This window comes from Lonchura striata, chromosome 3 (assembly GCF_046129695.1).
Source record: "Lonchura striata isolate bLonStr1 chromosome 3, bLonStr1.mat, whole genome shotgun sequence".
In the NCBI taxonomy this organism is placed as follows: Eukaryota; Metazoa; Chordata; class Aves; order Passeriformes; family Estrildidae; genus Lonchura; species Lonchura striata.
In genome coordinates, this window is record NC_134605.1 from 5,812,713 (window position 1) to 5,834,194 (window position 21,482).

General features: G+C 40.3%; 1 protein-coding gene across 2 annotated transcripts in view; it reads right to left on the reverse strand.

Annotated features, from left to right (window-relative positions):
- Nucleotides 1-21,482, reverse strand: part of LRFN2 (leucine rich repeat and fibronectin type III domain containing 2) — a 147,147-nt gene that overhangs the window by 17,902 nt on the left and 107,763 nt on the right. For both annotated transcript variants that reach the window (XM_021541775.2, XM_021541776.3), the window contains one exon: nucleotides 14,307-15,699. In XM_021541775.2, coding sequence (XP_021397450.1) covers nucleotides 14,307-15,679 — 1,373 coding nt within the window. In that variant the 5' untranslated portion in view covers nucleotides 15,680-15,699. The remainder of the gene's footprint in view (nucleotides 1-14,306; nucleotides 15,700-21,482) is intronic.

The window sequence follows — 21,482 nt, forward strand, 5'->3', positions numbered from 1 at the left end:
CATTAGCTTACACAGAGATGCTCAGTTTTATTGAACCTGCAGACTGCACCAGAAGACTTTGATTGACAGTTTGACAGCTTTTATGTTCTTGCCTTTGTGGGAAGGGGTGGTTCCCAAATGTTAATAGCAGTCATGATCATATAATCTGACTTTCTAATATTTACATTGCACTCCCCTCAGGGTCATAGCTACCCATCGCCTGAGAATTTGAGAATGATGGAACATCCCAGGTGCAGATAAACTCATGGATCCTTCCAAGCCAACAAAAATCACCAGCTCTCTAGGAGGTTCTTCACAAGTCAGAGTATCATTTTCAGATTAGCATGTGCATGTATCACAAGAGTGGGGAAAGCAGATCACTGATAGGAGGTATCAGAGAAATAGTTTAAGACTGGTTATTGTCACTTATAAACTCTGTTCATTGCTTTTCACTTTGGAAAAAGAAAATGCCAGAAAGGCAATATTTATTGTCCACTCTATCTGTGTCTGTGGCAGACATTTCAATTGCAGTTGTGCTGAGAAATGCACTGTAAAGCACACAACTTACCCCAAAATCAGCAGTATAATAGCATCACGAACCAGCTTCCAAAAGGGCTGCCTGTGGGAGTAGTGTATCAGTCACTTGGAGATCTAGCTGCCTATTTTAGCCACCAAAATATTTTATTTCTGGTAGCTCTGTAGAAAAAAAGTCATGCATCAAAGAGAGCTGGACTATGTTTAGGCTAGTGGATTGTCAAGAAATGGCTCAGCCACAAAAGCCCAGCCTTCCTGGCTGCTCAGAGCTCCAAATCACTATTTGAGATAGAGTCTTGCCCCTCTCCTGGCAAGGTGAGGGTGAGTCCAGCTCTTGGGTCCACCTGAGATGTGGCCACCAGAAAAGTGAGAGTGGCTCTCACCCCACTCCAGCTGGGCATGGGAGCTGGTGGGAAGAGGAAAGGCAACCCTCCTTGAGCTGCCTTCTGCAATCACTGTCTGAACTAAATACTGGAACCTGGGGGTGCAGAAACCTCTCCAGGGGGAACAGGCAGCCTGTTTGTGTAGGCTGACAACTCCACTCAACTTCTTGGTAAACAAAACAGAAGGCATGTGAGATTGCCAAAATGCTAACTCTCTGTTACACACTGTAATTTTCAGCTGTGAAGTTTAAAAGAGCTTTTCTGGATTCATAGCAGAAAAGTCTCTTCTTGTTCTCAGAATCTGCAGTTTATTAAAAAAAAAAATTGAAATGAAGTAGTTTTGTTTGCATCTTTTGTTCTTTATAAGAGTATTCATAGGTCCAAGAAAAAATGTTAGTCTGCTCAAATATCCATTTTCAAAAACAGAACTTAGGAAGCTTGCTTTTCAGCAAAAACCTTTAAAATATTAATGGAATAGAATATTATTTCCTACATATTTTTCTTATGCTGTCCATAGTTTCACTTCTTATTTTGGGGGAAATAGATCTAAAAATTTCTGAGGTGTTCTACCTGTAGACATCTAGAATTAACAAAGGTTTTATTAAGAAAAGCTTGAATATTTCATTGAATAGTCAGTCTCTGTAAAGTTTTGGTGCTTATCCAGATCTGATTGAACAGCAGTTAAATTTTCATAGTTTCTAAGGATGAAAAATAGGACTGAAACCCACAGAAAAGTCTGTTCTGCTTCCATTCCTGGGCTGCTCTACAGCAAAAGAAAGCACCTCATTTTACCTCTGTGGTGGAGTAGAGAATTTAGTGGATTTTTAGGGAACTGTGTATGTTAACACATCCTTGGAAGCAGCATTGAATTTCTAATCTCCAAGTCCTCACAGAAGGTTGTTCCAGTTGTGATAATCTCAGCTGTAGTTACCATGTTTGTGATGGACACATGTATAAGGATCACCCTATATTGGCTCATGAAATTGTGTCCTACGTATACGTTCATTTATCTGTGCTCAGCAAAATATTGGTTATCAAAAGAGGTATCTAAATATAGTGGGGTGGGAAGAAACAGCAGAAGGATAAACGGGTAGTCAAGTCATAAAACAGAGGCTCAAATGATTTGTCTAACATTTATCAAACATTTTTAAAGAAAAAATCTATAACAGAGAAGTCAACAGTCATAGATGTCATAGTTCACTAGTTAGCAAAAATTCTCAAAGAGCCACAAACTTGATAATTGTGAATAGAAAATACAAGCAGAGAAATTTCAGTCTGGCAATAAATTAAATCCCAAGTGGGAAAAGAGGATCCAGTCCTGACACAAGGTCTGTTGTGACTTAACTCTACAAAGCTCTTGATTTGTAGAAAAATCCAGAAGGAAACAAAATTAAAAGAAGGAATACATTAAGCAAAATTGGGAACAGAAAGGGGGAGTAAAGCTAAATATTTTTTCCCCTCCCAAACTGATCTCTCTGCTTTCATGTACTTTTCTATGTGCTCATGTCACCCTTTTCAGATTTTATCCTCCATCTTCATTCCTCTGCCTTTTTGAACTGTCATTAAAACACGGTGTAAGAACAGCGCTGCAGATAAACAGCAACGCTTGTCACCTGCTGAGCAGTGCTGTCACTGCCAGCAAAACCTCAAAACATCACACTCAAAACTGGGCAAAACTTCTCAGAAAATACAAGAGGGCTTTTTTGTTTCACCTGCAGCAGGGAGGGTGAAGCTGGGATGGTACAAGTGTGGTATTTATTGCTACTGTCAGGGAAATGCTGACAAATGTGATGACTCCCAGGGCAGAAACTTCAGCTGGAGGTTTTCAGCTCCTACAGCTGTGACTGTGTGAGGTAGAGCTGTTTGATTTTTGTCTGGCAGATGGACTCATTACCTGTGCCAAACAATTCCCCCACAAAGGAGCTTGTGTAAAGTATTTTGCATTACTTGGATGTCTCCTGGACCACATGTTGAAAGCTCCTACATACTCATAACCCCATGGTACACTTTGTCTCAAATTAAACAGAATTTTAGTATTAAAATAGGAGGCTCTGCTAGACCCATTTTTTCTTGCCTCTTGAAAGGAAAATGAAAATGGAAGATATACATCCCCAGCACAATGTTTTTCCTCTCCCTGGCACCTGTGAGGGTGCTCTGCTCCCAGCCCTTGCTCTGCCCCTGCACTGTGTCTTCTGCTCCTTTCCCACTCACCCACAAGCTGCTGCCTCCTCTCCCTGCACGCTCCAATCATTCCTTTGCCACTGAAGGAGGGACAATATGGGCTGGAAGGAGGAGCTCTGAGGTGAGGGGGGAGAGAGCAAAGTGAATGTGATGAATTTACAGAGCCTTATATCCAGGAGTAGAGGAACTCTTCAAGCAGCATGATGTATGGTGGAAATGGGACTGCCATTCCAAAACCTGCAACATCCACAAAGAGATTGATAGCAACACTTCCACATTTCCATATAATTTCCATATGAAATGCTTTTTTTTTTTTCCCAGTAAGCAAACAAAACAACTGTTATAAAGAATTTTCAGTCTACAGAAACAGATGTTGCAATATTGGAATTTCCCATGGGAGAGGTATTCCAGGGTTTGTTCCATTTTAAACAGGGCTAGAAAATAAAACTGAGTTGATACATGGTTTGTTTCTTCATAGCCATTGCAGAGGCAGGTGTTTGGAGGGTGTGCTAGACAGATGTTGTACATTGCTGCAATGACTGTAAGACTAATTACCATAGACCTGGGTTTTTTAATTCAGTTTTTAAATCTGCTCCTTGTTCAATGTCGAGAACAGTCAATTACATCGTGGTTCTGTCCCATTATATGCCAGATTAAGGTTTGCTTTGGCTAAACTGAGGTACTAGTTTCAAAATTTTCCCATGATAACGTCTTTTGTTTGGGAACTAGTAAATGTGACCTGATTTAAAAAACAGCCTGCAGCACTTTTGAGTATATGCCCCTTTGTCATTAACAAACTTCACTGGGGTTAAGCAGAGGAAACAAAAATGGCAGGAGCCAGGATAACACAGATCATGTCCTCAGGGAATTTAAGTAGGAGGGACTTCTGTAAGTTTCTATGGCTTTTCTTGGACTCTCTTTGCTAAAACCACAGAAAATTTCTGGACTGAAACCTCATCAAGAGGGTAGAAAACTGATTTTAACCTAGTGCAAACATACATGGTTTGACTAAGTAATGGGTGTGAAACTCAGCAAGCACATTAACCCAGGCCTTAAATGGGGAGGTACAGGGAGCAGCAAACTGTCAGGAGCTGTGTCACAATGGAAGCTGTTTAAGAACAATGAAAGAAAGGATTTGGTCTGAAATATGCCCCAGCTCTGGCATAATTGGTTAATTAATCCATAGCCAATAAAATTATCTACAATGAAAGAGCCCAAATAGGGAAAAAAGAGGAAAGGTGAACAAAAAAATGCTATGTTTTAGTGAGGAAAAACCTTACCTCCTGAAAAAACAAGCAGTTAAAACCTCACATGCTTTCACTGGGCAGAGTTTGTCTAGCAAAAGGTCTTCACCCCACACCAACCTGTACAAAGGTGCAGAACTGTGTCCTGAGATGGGACTGCTGCAATCCCTCAGGCTTTTGTTAATACTCTTCACAAGTGGGAATCCTGCTCCCAGTGTTCATTTCATCTTTCCGGTTGCAAAGATGAAACACAGAAGTTGCTAGTGTCCCCAGAGGAAAAAAAAGCCAACAATTTAAACTACTAGTCATACATATATAGCCTTGTGTGCTCAGTGAGGGTCATACCCCCAGGCAAATCATACAAGAGATAGAAGTACTTCTGCACTGCTTTTTTCTAGCAAAGAGCTTGCATCACTTCTAGTGCCACTGAGAATGCAGCAGGTTTGTCTGACACTGCCAAGAGAAGACAGAGCTGTCCCTGCCCCTCTCTTAAGCCAGCAGCCTGTGACAGCAGTCAGCCTGGGCTCTGTGAGGCCAGGGCTGGAGGGGCCAGGTTCTGAAGGTGACTCCAGGTGGTTATTCCTTCTTCTGTCTGCTCAGGAGCTGCCACATCATTGACTGAAACAGCAGCCAGAGGAGGCTGCAAGGACCCATGCATGGCTGGAGGAGAGAAGCAGGGGTCCTCTTGGCTTTCACAGAATCACAGAATAATGAGGTTGGAAGAGACCTCTAAGATCATCAAGTCCAACCTATGCCCTGACACCACAACTAGACTATAGCACCAAGTGCCAAGTCCAGTCTTTTTATAAACATAACCAGAGATGGTTATTCCACCACCTCCCTAGAAAGACAATTCCAGTATGTTATTATTCTTTCAGTGAATTTTTTTTTCCTAATATCCAACCTAAACCTTCCCTGACGCAGCTGAGGCTGTGTCCTCTTGTTCTGTCAGTGCTGCCCGGTGGAAGAGACCAACCCCACCTGTCTGTAATCTCCCTTCAGGAGTTATAGAGAGCAATAAGGTCACCTCTGAGCCTCCTCTTCTCCAGGCTAAACAACCCCAGTTCCCTCAAATTCCTCACAGGGTTTGTGTTCCAAGCCCCTCACCAGCCTTGTTGCCTCCCCTGGATGCGCTCAAGCATCTCAATGTCCTTCCCAAACTGAGGGGCCCAGAACTTTGTTGCCTGCTTAGCTCACAAGAACATTTGGCTCCCTTTCAGGGCTAGAAGAGGCACAGAGAGACAGGACAGTTCCAAGCCAATTTCTTTTCTCTTTCCCTTTCCCACTGCCCAACCTTGGCAGCGCTGTTAAATTCCACCCCATGGCACTTCCAGGCTGTGAAACTCCACACTGCAGCAGAGAGAAGAGCAGGCATCAAGCTAGTGACACATCCTTTCCCCAGAGTAACCAAGCTGAAACTCTGCCTCTGTGCACCCAAATTAGCCAGATTCAAGTTCATTTGGACACTGCCAGCTGTCCCAAGCCTGTAGTTCAAGGAGTGTGGGGGCTGCACATCTTTCTCATTCTGAAGCAGCCTGCTGGAGCAGAGGCGTCCCCCACGCTCCCAGCACCAGCAGAAGGACTGATTCATCAAGCCTGACTCTCTGAGGCAATCTGCCAGACGACAGAGCTGCTGGTGGGGTGTCTTGATGCTGTCAGCTGCCCATATGTCTATTGGGCAGCTACTGTCTGTGCAATCCCTTCTCTGAGAAAAAATTCAGAGCACGGTTTGGGATAGCTACATAAGAGCCAATTAGTTCCACAAACTAAGCTGATTAAATAAACAGATAATTTAAATACAAAAAAAAAAAAAAAAGGTATTGGGTTAAGCAAATAGCACTCTTATTTGTTTTCTAGGCAAAATTAAGTAAATTATGAGACAATAAATATATTACAACACTTAGGCAAATTTAAAATGATGGAAGAGGAAGGGGAGGGACGACAGATGGGCAAATACAGTATGAATTCACACCTAGTGCTGGCTGTCTCAAACTGTTCATCTCTGCAAATAAACTAATCTGTAAACCAGGAGCAGCTGAACAAAAGAGGCTTAGGGTATAGCTTTACCTTGCTGTCTCCAGGGATTTTTCAGCTACCCTAAAGCTGTAGCCATGTAGTGGATGGACTCCTTCCCATCCAAGGATGCCAGACGAACATCTCTCTTTTCACTTTGCAGAAAGAAAATGCCAGAAAGGCATTCATTAAAACCCTCTTCCTTGCCCAGCACAAGTGCCTCCATCTCTGCTGCTGTGGCACACAGGTGATTTTACTTCCACTCTATGGTGCCCTCTGCCAAAGCCTGCTTCCTTTTTGGACAGAGCCACTTTATTGGATTCTTGACAAATGTCCTAGGACCTTTGGTCATGCTGTGACCCTGACAAGTCAGTTAGGCTGTGACTATAGGGTAGATCAGCCTGCTGGCTGAGCTGCTTTTCTCTGCCATGAAAATCAGAACATTTCATTTTAAACATAGGCAATTCTCAATGATATTATAGTTTCAAGGTTTCTTTAGATGAAAGTATTAGCCTGCTATCCTCAGCTAGGGCTGGATTACCATTTTGCTAGGCCCTATTACAGATTATTACAGGGTACATGTCTGTACTGTCCTCATATTAGACTGGAAAACAAGACACATTTAGGGGAAAGGGTAGTATGACAATGAAATAACCCATATCTGTCTTTCAAAGACATCTATTACCTCATATTTTCTTTCTTTACTAGTCAAAATTTGAGCTACATTTCTCCTGTGCCCTTTTAAGAACAAAGAAAAGATAAATGACTTCCTTGTAGTACAAGCCTTCATTGAAAACCTACAAGAACAGCACTCAAAAAATTACACGGAGCATGAACCTGATTCTGACTCAAATTTTAAGTTCCTCAGCTTGTCTGAATTCTCTTTTTTCATCTATCCCTAACCAAAGCATTAACACAAAGACTATTCACCATCAACATCCCAATTGAAGCCCCAAAGTTGGTTTAAATGAGAAGCAAATGCTGCATTCAGCTTGCACTATATCATCTGAAAAGAGACTTTTTTCATTCTGAGTGCAAATGTTTTGCTCAGAAAATCTGTCTTTTATAGGCAACTCCAAAAATAACCAGACTTGTAGGATCTAAAGCTAATGAAGACTTAATAATATAATTTAGTCCAGTGTATTCTTCTTCTTTTTTTTTTTTTTTTTATTTTTCCAGTGCTATGTCTTTTTCCAGTTCTATATTTTTAAGTCATTTCTCTAGGAAAACAAGCTGTATCACTGCTATTGTGTGTTAGGGTTAATCAGTTTTATCATTGTACAGAAAAGTAGATTTTCTTCTGAAAATAGCCTGAGCCTACAAGCAGAAAGCCTGGTGTGAAAGAGAAAGGGTATAATAGAAAATTCAGAGCAAACAATTAGGTAGGTAAATCTGCAGCTATGCCAGTGAAATAAGGCACCATGTTCTGGCTGTGTTTGTAATTTTGACTTATTCTTTCCCTGTCATCCTCTTTGTCCTGTCTCATGTATTTGATAGATAAAATAGCCCTACATAACCAAATGAATATAATTGCTTGCACAACCCTCAGAACAATATTCACAGTCAGAGCTCAACTGTTCAGCACTGGAAAGACAAGGAGAAATAGGAGCCTACTGCAGGAGAAGCAAGAGGTCTCTTTGAAGACCCTCCTACCAAGAAATGGGTAAAAAGGCTCTCCAGTGATTCAGATGGGAGCTGTATGGGGTGGGGTGTCAGAAAGCTGGGGAGGTAGGAGCTGTCAAGGCATCCTCTTTCACCTGCCTACAGCCTGGAACCTGCACATGAACAAGTGGCAGCTCAGTTGAGCAGAATGATCTCAAACTGGCAAGGCAAATTTTAGTAATGCAGTCTTTTAGAGAACAATATGCTTTTATGTATTTTTTTTCATTTGTAACTCTGTTGCAAAACACCTGTGGATAAAAATAAATCATCCTCTCCTTCAAGCAGGTATTTTTCAGCCATTACTTTTACTATTGGTTCAACACCCTTGGAGGAGATTTTTAAGTAGCCTGAATTGGTGGGGATCCAGTTGAAATGAAGGGTGAAGTGAGGGGAGGAAGGATGTTCTCAGCTACAGATTTAGAAAGACTAGGAGTAGTTGTCACACTCTGTGGCTGCTGATACCTTTTCCATCCCTCCTAAAAGTACCCAGATATCAGTAAATGTGACCCAAAATAAGGAAGATATTAGAGTGGACCTCTGAGACCAACTAGAATTCAATGGATGAGCAGTAGAGAGAAAAGGAGTGTTGAGAACTTGCTGCGGGCGCTGCAGTGGAAATGCAGAGATCAAGTAGAGCCTCTTGGGTGGTTAAATGTTCATTGCATATACAAATTATGGACATGGTAAAGATTTTCATTTAGAGATCACATTGGTGACTCACCTGAAGCTAAATAAAAATCTTATTTCAATAGTTCATTTTGGCCTCAGATGTATAACTTTTTATTGCATTAAAGGTGGTGGGGGGCAGATATTGTAACTTAGGTTCAGAGCAACTGAGAGAAGAAATGTGGCAGATATTATGCGCAAGAACTAGCTCATCGTGAATTCCCCTGAAGTGAAAATGCTCAGCCTTATTGAGCTGAATTAATAATTGGTAGCAGAGGTAACAGGGTATTGCTGTCTTATGCTGAGTAACAGAATTACAGAATATTCTGAGCTGGAAGAGATCCACAAGAATTGTCAAAGTCTAACTCCTGGACTACCTGTCAAATATAAAACATTTACACAAGCTGATTAACCTCTTCATGTGCTGTCCTCCCTCCTAGTTGTTGTTTTATTTAATGTTTCACTATGTAAAAGCTTTGGCCAAATCAAGGGTTGTATCCTGCATACAATGCAACTGGAATAGCTCAGCTCATGCTGAGGCTAAGATGGGAATTTTGCTCCAGGTGTGAACCATGGAGGCAGGACAGTACCTAGAGAGGCTGGAGACAGGTGGAACTGAAAATTGGGTAGAAGTCTTTATTTGTCTGAACCCAATGACCATATCACAAGTAAGGACAGATGTTTGGGTGTTTCAGAATAAATGAATCCTCTGTCTTTTCCAAAGCTAACCAGTACTCTGCACTTCTAACTTTCCTCAGAGAGAAAGTGACACAAACACACTTTGCTACAGCATCAGGCCGTTGAGACAATTTTCCCTACCAGCAACAGGACAGGGCTTCCTCTGTTTTCAGTCTTGAGCTGGAAGATCTCCCCACAATGGACTTTCCTTGCAAGAAGCATTAGAAATGGCATCCTCTCTGATGCTCAGTGTGGCACTGCTGCTTGAGAGAGCCTCCTTACATGAATTAGATGTTCCTGAAGTTTGCAGCACCTCAGTCATGAAACGCTTTCTTATTGACATGCAGTTGACTAGAAGAGTGCATGAGTATATTTATACCACCATGCTGTGGGAAATTCAAGCTCAGTTAATTACTTCCTCCCTAGCTTAAAGAATCCATGAGTGCAAATGCTGAAGCTATTTTTTGCTCATGAAAAAGAACTGAACAATCACCTGCAGACTGCTAAACTGCAGCCAATATTTAACTGAGAGGCGACAGGATAGTGGGGATCTCTGTTCAGCCACCCTGTAAAGTACTTGCAGTAAAAGGACCTGTGTAAATATAAATCATTATTATATTGTTTAAGTAATCAAATCCATGGCACCATTGTTTAAATAAACTGGAGATGTGGAGCCATTTATTCATATTTTAATGGTTAGACTGCCTGCTACGTAAAATATATATTTAAAAAATAAGCTTTCAGAAACATATAAAATACTTTTGCCTAGTGCTGAATTTATAAGTTAGGGAGACTATAGCACTACAGTAATTCTTAATTTGTACAGCTGTTTTCATCATTTTTACTATGAAATAACACAAAATAAAACAGACCTAAATCTCTCATAAATCTAATGGCAGTGTCGCAATTTAGATGCACATTTTTAAATGGCTGCATCTTTGCTTTAATTCAAAACACAGCCAGAAGGCTCAGTATGACCTGAGAAGTTCTACAAAACACTTGCAGATTTATTCACTTTTGAAAAAGTAGTGAATGTATCTATTACAGCAATGCCTGCCGGCCAAAACTGAGAGTTGGTCCCCCATCATGTAGGGTGCTCTATGCATGAGAAAAACACAATCTCTCTCTCCAGATGCCTTACTTGAATTCAAGTGTTGCAGTTATGTAATCCTCCATCTTAATCATTCATGACTATCCCCGTTGCTGCAGACCACACAATGACTTCAAAGCAAGTCTCCCTGTTTATTTATGTGGGCTCCTGGTTCCATAATATTTTCTAATGTGTTTATCCCCATAAAGTAAGGTGGTGCTGTCACCCAGGTTACATATGGGAAACTGAGACTCAAAGGTATTATTTTTTAAACATTTATATTTAATTTCAATTCCTTATTCAAAATGAATTAAGCTTACCAGTGTATATGTTGCACTGATCTGAAATCTGATGCTTTTACACATCTAAAACACTTTGGAGTCCTGACTGAGAGGACAGACAATTTTTGGTAGACCTTGGTCTTATTCCATCTCTTTATCTATTGGACATTGCTTACTCTTTCTATATGTTTTCCCTTCAAATAAGGAGTGATTTTCAGTTCTGCAATTTTTAACAAGCTTCTGGTCTCGGCTAAAAGTGATGGATACAATATGCATTTACTCGCACTGGTGTTGGTATTTCAGAAAAGATGAAAGAATGGAAAGACTCCTTAATTAAAACCCTCAGAATGCAGACCCAGGACCTACTCATTAGACCACAATCAGAAACATGTACCCTGAATGCATTGAAATAGATAAAAACCTGCTATGAGCTTGAGCAAAGGCCCTGAGATAGCAAATACAAGCCAAGGTCAGATGGGAAAGCAAGCAAACAGTGCTCCTCCTTCATTAGAATAGCATTGGTTTATTCAAAGCCAAACTTCAGATGCTGGTACCATTTCAGCTCAGTGACAATGGGAGGCCCAGCAGACAACATTTGCCAGAATGTACCAAAACTTGAATATTTATTGAGCCATTGCACCCTACTGTAGTCCCCTTTTGCACCATCCTGCCAGGGGAAAATCACAGCTGGCATGGAAGGGAAAATGGGACTGGTATCCTTGGTAATGATCAGGAGAGAAGTTGAAAAAAATGAGGAGGGGAGAACTTCTGCTTTCACTCTTTCTCAATGAGTACAATATTCATGAAAAATTCTTAGCAGAGAGAGCAGCAGATTTCTGTCTTTTTTGCATACATTTCTTGCTAGTGAAGCTGAGCACAGCTGATGTGTCTCAGTCCTGGAATACTGACTGTCTTACTGTACATTAAGTGCCCATCATTTTAGCAGCTAAGCAGTACCACATCCCATTTAGCACATATACAGCATTTTATGGAGCAGAGCACTGTAGAAATCCTTTTCCCTTAGGTTTTTCCACACACTCATTGCAGTGATACGCATCTGACCAATTAAAGCAAAACAGCTTTAGTTAATTAACTCTAAGGGACTGAGTGGTACCCTGACTGGAAGTTGTAAGGACTGGGTTTGATATTATGAGTACCATTGATTAACTCTCAGATGCTGGACAATCACTTCATCTTTCTAAGCTTCATTTTTCCCTGGTGCAAAATGTAGAGAAAAAAAAAAATATTTTCTTTGGTGAAGTGCTTTTGAGAGCTGTGAATGAAAAGAGCTATGCATCATCAGTGAATCCTCAAAAAAAAAAAAAACCTGATGGGAGATTTTTCAAAATAACACTGTCCTCAGTGGGCTTCTGAAAAACTGAGCCACAACCAAATAAAACAGCAGAGGCACAAAACCTCACTGGGGGATGGAAGTGGGGACATAATAAAACCTTTTGGGGTTGCCTAAAATCTTGACAGCAACTTTTTCTTCCAGACCAGTTTGGCAAGATGGCATCTTTCTTAATTTCTGCCCTTGGCACCCAATTCTCACCCATCCAGCTCCTAGGCTATATCAGTGCTTTTGCATGGATTGTTTTTTTTAACCCTGGCCATTTCCTTCCTAGTAAATTGACACATCCAACCATTTTCAACATATGACTACCCCTGCAAACTTCTTTCTGGTTGCAGGAATATTCCTGCTCACTGGGCCAAATTAATTTTACAATGAATATATGATTTATACATCTTTCAGAGTGTTTTTCAGCCTTACACTGTGTTTAAGAGCTTAATTACTGCTGAGCTTTTGCCAAAAGCATTGCCTTGTGAAAAAAATTGCACTAGCATGTTCTCTTCCATTCTATTCCTAATACTGCATCATTACTTAACTTTATCTTATCCTTTCATTCTGCTTAATTCTACATAGTTGCAATTCCCAAAACTAACACACTGGTTCCACTGTACATTAGCCAGAGCAAAAGAAATAATTTTCACTTTCTAATTTATTTATTTCAAGATATTTTTATAACTGAGGAATGGAGATGGGCAGAACTGAATTTCCTCAGATTAACTCAGTATTTGAATAAATATCCTTAAAAAAAATTTTTTTTGGACTTGCTGGTCAATATTCCTGCTTTTGGCAATGACTGAGTGAATTTGGAATACCCAAATTGATTACTTTATTATTTCTGTTCTACAACTGACTCAGATAAAGGTACTGTTGGCAGTACTTGTTTGTCCACATCAACTAAACATTCTGTTCTGGAGAATCTTTAAAATTAGATCTCATTGCAGGAGAAGGGTGAGTGAAATATGTAATGTGAATATTTACTACCTCTCCTTTAACTTCCTCATGCTAAGTAAAACCACCCTGTGATAAAGAAGAAAATAATAAGGCTTGTGGTGGGATCTGGAGGCCAAGTACCATGACTTGATGAGTGCCTTGGCTCTCCCTGCAGGCAGCAGAACAGAATAGCCACCAGGCAATGACACCAAACCTACCATGAAAATGAATGCCCTTGACTTATTTTGGCCACAGTTTATTCTCAAATTAGATTCAAACCCCAAATCCCATTATATCTCTATCAGATCCAATTTTTCTCCACTGCTTCAGGATGCTTATAAAGCTATAAGAGTTGATATGTTTGGTTCTATTTTTTCCATGAGATTCTGACTTCTGCTGGTAGATCATATACAACCAAAGATACAGTTCAGGTCAATGAAACTTTGCAATAAAAAGGAAGGACAAGACGGTTTCTAGGGATTCATCACTAGCATGAATATGTCAATCATTCTTCCAATACACAAGGAAAAAACAGTAGTACTGTTTTCCTGTACTGTTCCTACATATTTTTAGTCACTAAAAATTTATTTCTGCTTCACTGCAAGAGCAATTCCTGCTTTACATCATTAGAAGTCAGAGCTTCTAATAGTTTTGGAACTGGAGGATCATAAGGAAGACTCAGGGTTTGCTTTTGAAATTATATCTACCTCTTCTTGTATTTAATATTGTATAAAAAACTAAGTGCTCCAAAGTTTTCAGCCATTACGGTTGTGTAGAACAGATGTTAGTGAAATAAGAAACAAGCTTTTTCATATAGGTGAAAAATGTCTTGTTAGCAACCCCAAATCTTGAATCACAGAATAATTAGAGCCTGTGTTATGGGTAGACAGCACAAACTTCCTCCCACGCTGCTTCCTCTCTAAGTAGTCTGTTTCAATCCCACCTACAGGAGGTGGAAAGGGAAATTTTTGACTTCTAGTCTTCAAGTTTTCCTTTCTTTGTTAAGCCTACTAAGGAGGCTACCAACTGCAGTACTATTTTTTTCCCAAATTGATAATTTTACTGAAAACAGCTGTTGGAAAATGAGTACTACAGAGATTTGCAATGTATAACTTGGACAGAAAAGAAATGAACAACAGACCAACAGGCAAACTGACAGAGAGAATGCAAATTTATCAAATACCACTAATGCTACTGGTCACCGTGCCATCTCAGTTCTAAGTCATATTGGTAAAAAGTCAAAGAGTAGAAGATTTCTTATTTTGATTTCTGCCCCCTGCTATCATCAGAGGATCAAACAAAAAATGCATTTACCTGTAGATCAGGACTTCATCATCTGAGCAGTTATACTGCAGCTGATACATTTTTACCCGAGGGGCCGACTTGCTGACTGTCCACTTGACCAAAGCTGAGGTAGTGGTCACATCTGACACCAGGACAGCCCTTTCTGGTGGACCTTTTGTTTCACCACGATTGGTCTTGGTGGAGCTGGTGATGTCCGAGAGCCTGGATTTCGGCGGAGCTGCTTTGCCTGTGCCGTTGCTGAGGTGGGGGAGCTGGACAATTGAGAGCTCAATCGTTGCAGTGGACTCTCCTGCAGCATTGGCTGCTATGCAGGTGAAAGTCCCGTAGTCCTTGGAGGTGGTGATGTGGATATCGAGGGTGCCATTGTCATAGACAGCTGTCCTCGAGGAGTTTCCGATGAGACGGTCGTCAGGGGCCACCCAGTGAATGATGGGGCTGGGGTCCCCAATGGCTTTGCACTTCAGCGTGGCAGTTTGTCCCTCCAAAACCAGCAGCTTGTGAGTGTGTTGTGTAATAAGAGGAGGCTCACAAACAAACTCCTCTTCCCGTACGTACCAGAAGTACCTTCCCTTTAGACTCGGAGGGGAAGCACAAGTTTCCATGTCGTCGTCTCTGTCAAGCCGCCTTAACCACAGCAGCTCACAGTTGCAATGCAGTGGATTTCCCCCAAAGCTGAGGGACAGAGGTGGTGAAAATGGGGTAACAACCAATGGCATTACTTGTGATCTGGCAAATATAGGGTCAGGGGGGAGCTTCTGAAGTCTGTTGGATGTTAGATCCAATCTGGCCAATTTCTGAAGATCTGCAAATGTCCCCTCTGTTATATAATCTATTAGGTTGTGATCTAAACTGAGCTGGTGCAAGTTTATCATCTTTCTTATAGATTCCCAGGGAATGCTTCGGAGGTTATTGTAGGAAAGGTCTAAGTCTTCCAAAGTCAGTAAAAAATCCTCAAAGGCTTCATCAGAAATGCTGCTTAGCTGGTTGTTGTTTAAAATCAAATGCTGAAGGTTAATTAAACCTCTTAAAGTATCCTCTTCAATCTCAGGCAACCTGTTGCTATCCAGATGTAAAGATCGAAGGCTCTCCAAGTCAGTGAAGGAGTAGGGCTGTATGTAACTAATGGTGTTTCTGGACAAAGTAAGGTCAACAAGTCCAGACATATTGGCAAAATCTTGCCGGCTGATATTGATAATAAAGTTGCCCCCAAGACGGAGTTCAACAGTCCTTCGGTCTATGTCTAGTGGTACAAAAAGGAGACCCTTGGAGGGACACAAAGTCCCCAGTGACTCAGACAGGTTCTGACACACACAATATTTGGGACAAGCGTTGACTGTGACAGCCATTCCAAACACCAGGATGCCGCAGAGCAATTTTTCCATTGTAAATCACGCTACTGTACCTGAAAGAGATGAAAAGAGTGAAAAGGAACATCAGCAATTATGATATAATAATTATGATACCTTTCTTATGTTTTGCCTAATATCTACCTCCAGAGAGACTTTGTGATGCGTCCTCTCAGGAATCATACCTAAAGGCATCAGTCGTCCAGGATGGGACAGTTATGTGTTATAAAAACATGATAAAATCTTCCTTTCTTTCCTTTCTTTCTTTCTTTCTTTCTTTCTTTCTTTCTTTCTTTCTTTCTTTCTTTCTTCTTTATTTCTTTCTTTCTCTCTCTCTATTTCTCTCTATTTCTCTCTGTTTCTCTTTTTCTTTCTTTCTTCTACCACAGATTGCAAGGCTTATTAAAAATCCTGAAAGATTTCATTTGAAATAATGTCTGCTTCTTTGGGTATAGAAGCTAGAATCAGTATCTATAATAATTACTTTCTGCTGCATAATAATGTGCAATTAGTTTTAGAGTTGAAGCAGCTGACTTTATGGATAAAAATAACTGCATTTTTACCCTTCAGTAATGTGGTTAATAATGACCATGTAATTATCTGGCCAGTCCAGGGGCAAGTCACTTGCCCACTTGTAATAAAATTAATGATAGACAGCATTAGAAACAGAAATCACTTGTGAAATTGCCACCTGGTTTCACCCTGTGCTCAGCCAAACCATGGAAAGGGTGACAGCATCTAGCTCCAAAGAGAAGGGATCCAGGGGGAGACTGTGATACCTTAGGCCCCTGGCAAGTTTTTTGACAACTACATGCTTTCACACTGCAACCCCTACTATTGTTGTGACAATGAAGCTCTTGCCCATTTTCATAGCCCTCCCTTGCACCCTGTCAATTCCTCCTTGCACCATTATCTCCCTTTTTTCCAATCTCTCAGACACTTTTCCAGCTTAAACTTCAAGGATGTGTCTTTGAAGGCTAAAAAACCCCACATGATTGGGCTGGCTTGGAGAGACAGTTGTGGCTGGGAGAAGTTGAAGCCCTGCTTCAGGTTTGGGAATATTTACTTACACAAGTTTGCTGACATTCTTCCCACATGAGCAGGATATAGGGAAATTTTATTTCTTTCTGTTTATCCTGCTATCCAGGATGGATGAAGAATGGGTAGATCATTAATTTCTAGCTCTCATTCTCCTTCTGAGGAAAGGGGCAGATAGACAAAAAGCTATATTTTTGTAAGGGCTCTTCCAGGCTTTTTTGCTAGGATGGTGTGCACCAGTCTCCAAGATCCTCCCCTGTGGCATTAGCTACAGGCAAAATTCAGGCTCTCCTTTTGAACGTAGCCATTTTGCTTCTGTTTTTAACTTTCAATCACCGTATAAACTTGCAGCACTGTTTGGTCTATGCCATGTCCTTTCTCAACATGCAAGTGCTCATACACTTAGCAGTTTTTTGGCACTCATTTTGGGTTATTAAGCTCCCAGTAAGACACATGAAACAAAAACTATCACTTCAGCATTTTTTTAAGAACTCTTTAAACAGTCTTGCTCTACCTTCTTGTGAAAGGAATGAAAACTAAGGGTCTGTGTTTGGGGCTCTGCCCAAAACTACTTGATTCACACCCTGGGTAAGGTGGCTTGGTATCTCCTCTTTAGGATATGCAAGATGAGTCAGAAAGAAGGAGCTGTAGAAATTCAAGATGTTAGGAGTGATGAACTATGTAGAGTGTGTTCTTTATGGTAAGGTTTTCTGCCTGGTGTGATGATGGTAATTATATACTGTTATTACATAGCCGAGGAAATGACTGAAGCATCTGTGTTTGCTGAGCTTTACAAACAAGATGAAAGCGAGACACTTTTAGAAAGGATGGCTTGAGAAGAGTAATCTTACCTTCAATAGTAAATAAAGGGCTACTGAATAAAATGTTTGGAGATAAGCAAGTATGTTATTGATGCAAATCTGTGGCATACATACCAAAGAGCTATAAATATCCCTTACAATATTATCAATTGGTGGTTTAGTAACAGGCAATTGGCTTTTTCAATCTTAATTATAAATGTATTATGCAGCTTTAATTTAGTGTATTACCCCACCAGCTGAAATGATAAACAAAAAGCAGTTTAAAAGGGGGAGAAATAGATATAGTTAATTAGTAATAAGCCCTTTCATAGCTTCTCCCTCATCTACATTCCCACCCTCTGAATATCTATTCAAAAATGTGAATGCACACTTACGACTGCCGTGTCTCCTTTAAGTGTCTCAATTCTCTAACCACATTTTTTCCGGATGCTGGCAAATATCACAGTGCTTTGGGGAGATGGTTGACTCTAAGCATCAGAGTAAAGAGCATTCACGGGGAAAAAAAAGTAAAAATGGGGGGAGGAACAGAAGTTAATTACATAAAATAGGGCTTGAAGCACCAAGAGGAGGATGTGAAGCAGGAGGCCTAAATGGCAGAGAAAGCCCTGATGGGGAAAGCCATCTGTGGATGGCTTGAAAGCACATCATCTGCCTGTGTGTGCTTGCACGTGTGCATGGAAGTCACAGAGAGTGCAGCCTGTGCTTTTGCCAGCAAGAGGACAAATTGGCAACAGCTACTCTCATTCCAGCTATTGCATGCACTTGAAAGTACTAATGTAAATATTGTTTGTTTACAGTGGAAATGTCTGGCCTTTGTGACCATTTACTAGCATTGTTATTTCAAGCTTCCAAGCTCTGACTTTCTCTACAATATAATCCTGAAGTGGACAGTTCACAATGCAATGAAGAGTGTATAAACCAAAAGGACTTCCTATAGGGCACTGGAGACAACAGAAAAGGACAGGACTCCTTAAGGAGAAAATCTGGGACTTCCATTGGGCAAATGATTTTCCTTTCTCACTCCAGACAAAGCACTTGGGCCAAAGATAAATTAAGAATTCATAGACTAATAGAGTCATAAAATGGTTTGGAGTGGAAGGGACGTTGAAGATCATCTAGTTCCAACCTACCTGCCAAGGGACACCTTTCACTAGAACAGGCTGCTCAAAACCCATCCAGCCTGGACTTGAGCACTTCCAGGGATGATTCCAGGTAATACTGCAATTCTTGATCCTGCACAATTATAATAATATCCTTTAAAATCTAGGCCATCCCACAAAGTCATGGTAATTCCTAGTTGCCAAGGAGATGGATGTATAATAAAAATTGTTTTGATTTAATTCCTGTTATTTTCTTGTAAGACAGAAAATAAAGTGTCAATTTTAGGATCTGTTTTTGCTGACCAGTATGCTCACCTTGCTCACAAAATCTCTTGTTAATTGCAACACCAAGAATTTTATAAGCTGCTAATGGCAGTCTTGTGATAAGCTCACTATTCTGATTTACATTTTGAAGATATGTATCAGCCTGATAAAGCATATTTCTCTCAGCAAGTCAGTAAATCTGGAAGAGTTCCTGTCTCAGCCCAAGATGAAAAATAGCCCCTTTAGTCCTCTTAGAACATGGATTGGTATGAATTAATATGTGCAAGAGTCATAAACCTTGGTATTTTGTATTCAAATTTCCTCATAAAGATACAAATTCTGGGATTTGGCATCTCATTTCAGCAATGTCTCCAAGGCATTTTTTAACTCTATATTCATCAAACTTCGCATTTAAATTCCAATAACCTTTGCCTACCACAGTGCCAAGTGCATGGTAACTGTTCAGACAACTAATATGTAGCATAAAAGCTGGGAAAAGCGAAAGAAAGAAAAAAATTTAAAAGGAAAGATGGATGGGTAGTAGCTCTGAGTCCACAGTTTCCAAACACCCTGGGACCCAGGCTCCAGGGACTGCATGGGTGAGCTAAGATACCTCCTTTCAGTTTTGTAGGTGCTGTGGAGGAACTAGGTTTCCTTTCCTGAGAGCTGCCCTTTTCTTTGTTCTTTTTCTTCTCTCACCTCTGTTTTAACTGATATGTGACTAGGAAATCTACCCTCAATGCAGAGCTTGAAGGATTGCAGTGATGGGTGAACTTTCACACCTATTTTCGTAAGCAGTTTAATCCACAAGGCGTAAAAGAGGATGGGGCTAAGTCAGAACAAAACTTATTCCTTATTGCCTTGCATCACCAAAAAACTGTGTGGAAAGATAGGTTTTGTGTTTTCCCTGATCCATACAAGCAGTTTATGCTTCACTCACCAAGCAATTGCAAAGTCCATAAGGAAAGTTAATATCTCTGCATCTGGTGTACATCCATGGAAACATAGGCTTGGTGTTAGGCTTTGTGAGCACCTGTGAAAATCTTCAGATCAGTTAAAGTCAATTTAAAGTCAATTTGCCCCTAGCAGCTTAGAGGCCCAAATTCAGGTCAACCAACACTGCTTTTGTTGAGCTTTTGTATTTTTTGCTTGCCTAGGCTTCTGCATTCTTCGGGGGTAAAGCTGGTCTTCACCAGGTGCATACAGACAATGCAATGGAGGTTCTGGATAGGCCTTTTAAGGAGCTGCTTTCATTGCAAAAAATTAATAGTTCTAGCACATGAACTGCTTGCTTTCTCCAGCCACCTTACACTTTACACATCATAAAGGGGGAACAACTCATAGAAGATATTTTTCCAGGTATTTGTGGCTGTCTATACCAAGCTCCACCCATATTAATGTGACTGATATTGTTTCCACTGTCACAAAAAACAGGCAACTCTGGGTAAATTCACTCCAAATTTTATTGCCCTTTGTACAACTTTTTTTTTCCTTGAATATTGCAGCCATAGCAAGGTTGCACTAAAAATATTTTTCACCTCCTCACCACCATGAGGTTTATTTATGTGGTTTTATTCTTTTGAGTGCTGTTCCATTGTTTTCACATTTCCAAGCAGCTGTGAGTCCCTCCTACCTGCTCTGTGCTCCCTAGCATGGAAGCAGTTTTAGCTTGCCAGTGTTTAGGAAAAGCTAGGCTAAAGGGGTGGATGTGTCCAAGTAAAATTACCTTATAGGGTGGTCCTAAATGTAAGAATATTTTTTGTTAAGGTTGCAGTCCTTAAAAAACTGGTTATAACTGGATCCAGAACAGAGGTAAGGATAATGCATAAAAGCTGATTTCCAAGAGGGCTCACTCTGTGAAGGCTGATTTAATCCATTCAGCTGATCCCAAAGAAATAACCAAATATTTTCTTAGGCAGGGCTTTCTCACACAGGAAGATACTGCTCTCATTCAGCCTTTCACGGGCAAAGCCTGTGCCTCTATGTGTGCATTCTTGGAAAGCTTTTCTTCATTTTTCATAATGCTTTCCTGATATTTTCCTGACACTAGTCATGTTATTTCTTTTTTTAAATAATAACATTACCCAATTCCTCTACCACTCCCAAGATGGAAATAATACATCTATCAAAAGCCCAGATTATCAATGTAGATTTCATCTCTCCTAGTTTACTAAAGTATCTAACTTCTTTCATTAAAACCTGTACTTTCCATGCATCCTAAAGAACAAATCCATTTGCTAATAGTCCAGCACAGTTAGTCTCTGCAATTAGTAACCTCTTCACATTTCAAGGTTACTTAGACAAAAAAACCCTTGGACACTTTTATGAAGTTTTAACATATAGAGCTTAAAAGACAATAGTAACTCCAAATCTTATCAGACAAATTTCAGAATCAGTCAAAAATTTTGTTTCTCTTTGTTATAGTTAACCTACTAACAAATGATTCTTTGGTGATCTCTTGGAAAACAAATTCCTTCAAATTCTGAGAAATATGTATGTATATAAGGATTTTTCTTTTTCACAGTGGTATTGATCCAGGAGAAAAATTTTATGTTTTTTAAGCTTCTCTGCCAAAGATGTCCCTGGTGGATGGGCAGTGTGTGTGTCTAATAGCCT